Source organism: Onychostoma macrolepis, unplaced genomic scaffold (assembly GCF_012432095.1).
Source record: "Onychostoma macrolepis isolate SWU-2019 unplaced genomic scaffold, ASM1243209v1 Scaffold14, whole genome shotgun sequence".
In the NCBI taxonomy this organism is placed as follows: domain Eukaryota; kingdom Metazoa; phylum Chordata; class Actinopteri; order Cypriniformes; family Cyprinidae; genus Onychostoma; species Onychostoma macrolepis.
The window spans coordinates 9,114-15,245 of NW_026704642.1; the positions used below are offsets into that span (position 1 = coordinate 9,114).

The 6,132-nt window shown below is 39.9% G+C and overlaps 2 protein-coding genes across 2 annotated transcripts; one reads left to right on the forward strand and one right to left on the reverse strand.

Moving 5' to 3' along the window:
- Positions 1-1,854: 1,854 nt before the first annotated feature.
- On the forward strand, positions 1,855-3,886 carry LOC131535100 (uncharacterized). Its single transcript, XM_058768171.1, has 3 exons — positions 1,855-2,268; positions 2,584-3,465; positions 3,659-3,886. The coding sequence occupies exons 1-3, from the start codon at positions 1,855-1,857 to the stop codon at positions 3,884-3,886; spliced, it is 1,524 nt and encodes a 507-aa protein (XP_058624154.1).
- LOC131535099 (uncharacterized) lies at positions 3,784-5,711 on the reverse strand. Its single transcript, XM_058768170.1, has 2 exons — positions 5,649-5,711; positions 3,784-5,131 (listed from the first exon to the last, which is right to left on the reverse strand). Exons 1-2 carry the CDS (start codon positions 5,709-5,711, stop codon positions 4,112-4,114), a joined length of 1,083 nt encoding a protein of 360 aa, XP_058624153.1. The 3' UTR covers positions 3,784-4,111.
- Between the last annotated feature and the right edge of the window lie 421 nt (positions 5,712-6,132).

The window sequence follows — 6,132 nt, forward strand, 5'->3', positions numbered from 1 at the left end:
AGTTACAAAATCTTATTACTTGCCTATAAGGCCCTAAATGGTTTAGCTCCTGCGTCCCTAACTAGTCTTCTACCACGCTATAATCCAGCCCGCTCCCTAAGGTTGCAAAACTCTGGACTTTTGGTAGTACCTAATAGCAAAGTCCACTAAAGGAGGTAGAGCTTTTTCACATTTGTCTCCCAAACTCTGGAATAGCCTTCCTGATAACGTTCGGGGTTCAGCAACACTCTCTCTGTATAAATCTAGATTAAAGACACATCTCTTTAGCCAAGTATTCACATAATGCATCATATATAATCTTGTACTGCAGTTATATCTGCTCAAATGCACATTATTATTCTATAGCTTTGGTTGAACAAATCATTTTTGCTTGGATGGAACAGCAGCTACGCTAATTATGTCTCTATTTGTTTCTCTGCTTTTGCTAGGAATTACAGAAGCTTCAGTCTGGATCCAACCCTTAAATGATCTGAGATGACCAAACACCTGAGAAGAGATGATGCCAACCCTTCAGAGGATGCCAACCATGCACATTTTGTATGTCTCCCTTATGTAACACACCTGATTCAACTCCTCAGCTCGTTAGTAGAGACTGCAAGACATGAATTGGGTGTGTCTGATAAGGGAGACATACAAAATGTGCAGGGCTAGGCGTCCTCCGGGACAGGTTTGGGAAGCACTGAAATAAAGAAACTGCAAAATATTTAAGAATGGTTTTAATGAATGTTGCAACTGCCCGTCGACTGTTGCAACCGTCCCCTCTTGTGGGGTCAGTTGCAACATTTGACTTTGTCTGTTCAAGTATAAATTGTGTGCATATAATCATAGCAATGTGGGTGAGTAGCTGACTGATGTTGCTTTATTGTATTAAAATTCTGGCTTTCTAATGCAAACAGTCTCTGAAAAATTAAAGGAAATGCAAAAAGTGTTGCAACCGTCCCCACTCTCCCCTACTGAAGAAAACACTTCACAGTTCAATTTTCAGACCATATGGGGCAAATGAAAAAATGAAACCAAATATTCATTTTTTTGTTTATTTCAGTTACTTCATAAATTAATAATTGCCATTTTCTCGCATTTTTCCAATTTTACTTAAGCTAAATTGTGACTTCAGAAAATGAAATCTTAACGTGGCTTAATGTATCCTACTAAAACAGTGACACTTGAGGACACACCTTATTAAAGGGGTCCTATTATGCTTTTTCACTTTTTGAATTTTAGTCAGTGTGTAGTGTGTATGTTTGGGCATAAAAAGATCTACAAAATTACAAATCTCAAAGTCCACTCCAAAGGGAGATATTTGGTTTAAAAAAAAATCAATTTTCAAAAACTACAACGAACGGCTCGTTTGGACTACAAAGTTGTTTTCCTGTATTTGTGATATTACAAAAATAAACCCCGCCTACGGAAATTCGAATGGTTGGCGGGTGGGGAGAACGCTTGGTTGAGTTCTGCAGGTTTCAAAATAGAAACCCGGTGCAGCTGTTTTTATATCGCTGTATTTCTGATGGAAACCGACTGTTTTCAGAAAATTCTGGATGTCATTTTCATTTCATCTTGCATGTAATGTCTGATAAAGCAGCATTTGTGAGAGAAGCACTGCTTTGTGTACTGCGTTACAGGGGAAACCTCGATCTCTTCCGCTCCAACAGCGCCTCCTGCTGGCAGAGAATTAATTTGCATATACTGTATGCCGCCACAAATAGTGTAAGTCTGTGGGACTATGGTATCCACCTTTTTCCTACGCCCCATGATGCTTTGTGCAAATTATGGGTGGAACTTCCGTTACGACATAAACAATCTTTCACTGCAGTCATAGTGCCGCTACTCACTCATTCATTCATTCATAGCAAGATGTGGAATCACATGCTGACAGAACTTATAAAGGACAACATCAGCATACCCATCCCTTCCTTAATAGAGGAATGGGAGGACGATTTAAAAAAGTGGCCACGCATAACCTACAGTAGCATTTTTAGCTACTTTGTTGATTCGGTTGCTTGTGATGGTAAGGCAATGAGCAATTTGAAAAGCTCAGAGGCTTACCAATACCTTCACAGTAGTAAAGTAGGTCGTGTGCTATTCAAGGATGTAGGCAATGATTTCGTGTACTTAAAAGCTGATGTAGAGCCGAGTCAAAGCCTGAATGTGTCACACCATAAAGCTTGGGTTTTAGTGTCAACATCAGGTGTCATACAGACGGCAGGGTGCTCATGTATCGCAGGTCCAGGGCGCTCATGTATTCACGCAGCTGCAGTAATGTGGAAGGTCAGTAAATAAATGTAAAAAAAAAAAAAAAAAAAAGATGATGAGGACCCACTTGAAATAAACTGTTTAACGACTATGTACTAACATTTAAATTAATAATTTGAAATAATGTACTTATATTTACCTGCATGTAATTACATCTAAAATTACACTGCTAACCATGCCCCTTAAACCTACCCATACCCATACCATGGAACTGGTGCCAGCCTTACCCAAATCACACCTCAGTGGCATCAAATGTTTTACATCTAAAGCTAAAATCCTAGGGAGGCAAGAAAATAAAGAGTAAGCAAAACTATTATTTCTTCTATAAAGGTAGAGAATGCAGTCAGGCAAGGCAAGACAGGCATGTCATGCACTGATGTGCAAAGGAAGTGGAATGCAGGCACGAGGAAGAATGTAGGGCTGAGGAAGGCAAAACACATCAACTTTAAACACCATAGACCAGGCCACACATATCCAGGCCCATCATCATTACCTCCAGATCTGACAACTTCCCCCCAGCATTTCAAGAACCATGCTGAGTTTGTAAGCCATAGCAATTCATCCGTGATGGCACCACTCTTTCAGCTGCAGACAGAAGGTCTTCTTCAGCTAAGCTTCAGAGCAGATGTAGACAGCAACAACACCAGCTCAAGTGAACATGATACAGACATATCACACACAGACCACAGCTTAACACAAAGTTGTAGGAAGTGCCTTTTGTTTTACGAGTCCTACATAAAACTATCACTCACCCAGGCAACTACACTAATGGAAGAAACTACGGTCCAGAGTGCCTCACAACTGTGGCATGATGCCAGAAAGCTCCGTATCACTGCCAGCACAGCAAAGAGAGTACCCAAACGACCTACTACTAACCCCAAAAAATTCCTCAATGAGCACTTCTACCCAACCTTCAAAGGTAATACTGCTACAAAATATGGCAAAGAAAATGAGGACAATATCATCCAACTCATGAAAAGCCGAGGGCACGCTGTGGAGAGAAGAGGCCTGGTGATCCATCCTGAACATCCTTGGTTGGCAGCTAGCCCAGATGGAATCCTTGACTTGACAAAGCTTCTTGAGATCAAGTGTCCCTTCAAGAGTTCCATGTCACTTACTGAGTTTTTGAATCGACCAAATGGTGACATCAGAAGCTTAGGTGATGGGCAGTATGTTATTCTTCCGGATGGAAAGGATGGATACTACCTCCAAGTGAGTAAAAGAAAAGAAAAACATACATACATACATACATGTAGATGACAGCCTAAATCATAATATGCATATAATAAAAGCATTACTTAAAATATTATAAAGTATAAATTATATTGTGAGCACATTTTTGCAATCCAAATTCAATTCAATTTGATCAAATTATTGAACTTTAAAGTGTGACATCTTCCTTCAGATCCAGTTGACCATGATGTGTGTGGGTCTACTGAGCTGCAAGCTGGTCATCTGGACATCAACCGAGCACCTAGAAATGGACATTCCATTTGACAAAAATTATGCAGAAGCTCATGTGCAACAGCTACAGGAATTTTACTTTTTACACATGCTGCCAGCATTAGCTGATGATTTTGCTGATAAGAAGATAAATGTGTGCAAGAATTACCTGCAGCTTTTGAACAAGTAGAGGGTAAGGAATGTGGTACACAGGATATGAAACATACCAATACAGTGTAAATAAGTTTCATCAGTTTATTTTTTTAGGAAACATGAGGATGAAATACATGAAAGAATCCTGTAAATATTTTTACTGTCTACACAGTGTACAAAAACAACATGTATTAATAACATGCATCTTGTTAATGACATTAAACTATAAACACATGCAGTTTAAGTGATGTTAAGTGTTTATCTATTTGCTTGATATAAGCTCCCCTCTTAGATTTACAAGAGCAGTGCAAATTCGTAGTATTTTATCAAACTCTGGGACCAAGTTAATAGGCAAAGTCTGTGAGAGAATCTTGTACACCTTTAGCCGCCTTATTGCCCGTTGAATGTGAATGCGGGCATGAGCAATGCGTTGCGTGTGGGTGACTTCCTCATTAGTCAGCTGACACTGTTTGCGTGTAAATGCTGGCATAACTAAGTTCACCTTGCGTTCCTCCAATAAGTCTCTGATAGTGAATCCACGGTCCGCCATCACCTCATCTCCGGGTCTCAGGCAGTCCAGAAACCCTGAGTTCTGTGCAATGTACCTGTTGCTACATTTGCCACCATAAGCCTCTGAAATAAACATGACTAATCCAGATGGAGAAGTTGCTACCAGATACTTCAGAGTATTACTGGCATAATAGTGACTGTACGATTCACTTCTCGAATCTAGATTTTTAGCCTTCTGTAGAACAGTTTCTGTGCAGTCAATTATACAAGTAGTGTTTGGGAAATGATCGTTAAAAGCCTGTGGCAGAGTGGCCTTGATGGTTTCACGGGGCAGCCATGGAATAAGATCCTTGGTATGCTTGAACAAAGCATCTATCCAAAATTTCACTGTTTTGCTGACTTGACCATGTGACTTGCCAAAGCGTTTTGCCAAGTCAGCAATGACAAAGTTCTGTCTGAGTTTCATCAGTGTCATCAGGATTTGGTCTGCAACAGGCATTGCAGATGAAGTAGGGGCAAAACCTTGCAGGCAGGATACCAGAGTGTGGAACTCAATAAGTGGAATTCCTGTGTACAACAAGCAGTCTGCATCGTTTGTCAATGTATAACTTGCAGCTGGCATGTAACTCAGGGGGTGGTGCGAGTGTTGAGCCACATGGGATGGTAGTTCCTTTCGAATACGTGTGGTCATCCAACCACGGATCGGACCACTGCGTTTGGGCATCACAGAGGGAAGTAGGACTTTGTTCCACATCCATGGTATCAAGCTCACCTACAGGTAACAGAACAATTGCACATTGAGAATTCAATAAGAGTTGTTGCTGTGGTTAACAAAATGAGAAAAAGCCAGAAATGTATTTTAGGAAAAAATATTTATAACCTTAAAATAAATTTCTAGCTTTGTCTTTGTAATATATTACACATAAATGACTAATAGTTACGCAAATGATCACAGGAATCAGTCATTCATGTGTAATGTATTTTACAATAAGATATATTTGAGTAATGTATTGTGTGTGGTGTTAGGCTGGCACACTGTATTAAATTTGCAAATATAGATAAAACAGAATAAAAAAAAAACGCATGCTACAAATGCATAATACGTGTAATTTAAATGAATACCTGTATTTGATAAAACTAATTTGGTAGTCACTTTACAATACAGTATGAAAAGTCTAATTTGTGATAAGCTAGCTAGCCAGCAAGTATAAACAACCCTTTTCTACTAACTTAACCATGTTTTCCAGTAAAATGCGGAAATTTGTGTAACGCTTGGTGAGTAAACTTACCTGTTGAGAATGAACTATCATCCCTCCTGAGGAGTCGGCGTCTCTTTTCTGGAGGCTTCTCATAACCCAGGAAAAGAGTAGGGTATGGGTTGTCCTCCATTGGTTTTTTTTCCACAAAGTGAAAAGAGCATACGTTCAGCGTTTTGGGGGGCTTCTTTAAGTTCAGGTTTTTGAGCCAGTTTCGCTTAGCTTCTTCTTCTACAGGCGATGAAAACTGTACCTTCTCTCGCAAGTGCACTCCGCTCTAACTTTAAGTTTGTGAATATAACACTGTTCTTTAAGCCACAAATTAAGCTTCGTCTGGTTATAAGTGCATCCACAGATAGCACAGGTTGTTCCAGAGCGTTGTAATGCCATTTTACATATTCCCGCCTGAAAAACAAACCGCACATAAACAAAACATTTCACCGTCGGTGCAACTCAGTTAACGCTGCTACTACTTCCGGCGGAAGTTATACCCATAATCGTTTTTACAGCAGTGCCC

Bases quoted from the DNA above. Each gene is read 5' to 3' on its own strand.
- LOC131535100 (XM_058768171.1), top strand. From the start codon at position 1,855: ATGTGGAATCACATGCTGACAGAACTTATAAAGGACAACATCAGCATA. The intron at 2,269-2,583 runs GTCAGTAAATAA...TCTTCTATAAAG, and splicing joins CAGCTGCAGTAATGTGGAAG to GTAGAGAATGCAGTCAGGCA. The intron at 3,466-3,658 runs GTGAGTAAAAGA...ATCTTCCTTCAG, and splicing joins AGGATGGATACTACCTCCAA to ATCCAGTTGACCATGATGTG.
- LOC131535099 (XM_058768170.1), bottom strand. From the start codon at position 5,711: ATGAGAAGCCTCCAGAAAAGAGACGCCGACTCCTCAGGAGGGATGATA. The intron at 5,132-5,648 runs GTAAGTTTACTC...TGTTACCTGTAG, and splicing joins TGATAGTTCATTCTCAACAG to GTGAGCTTGATACCATGGAT.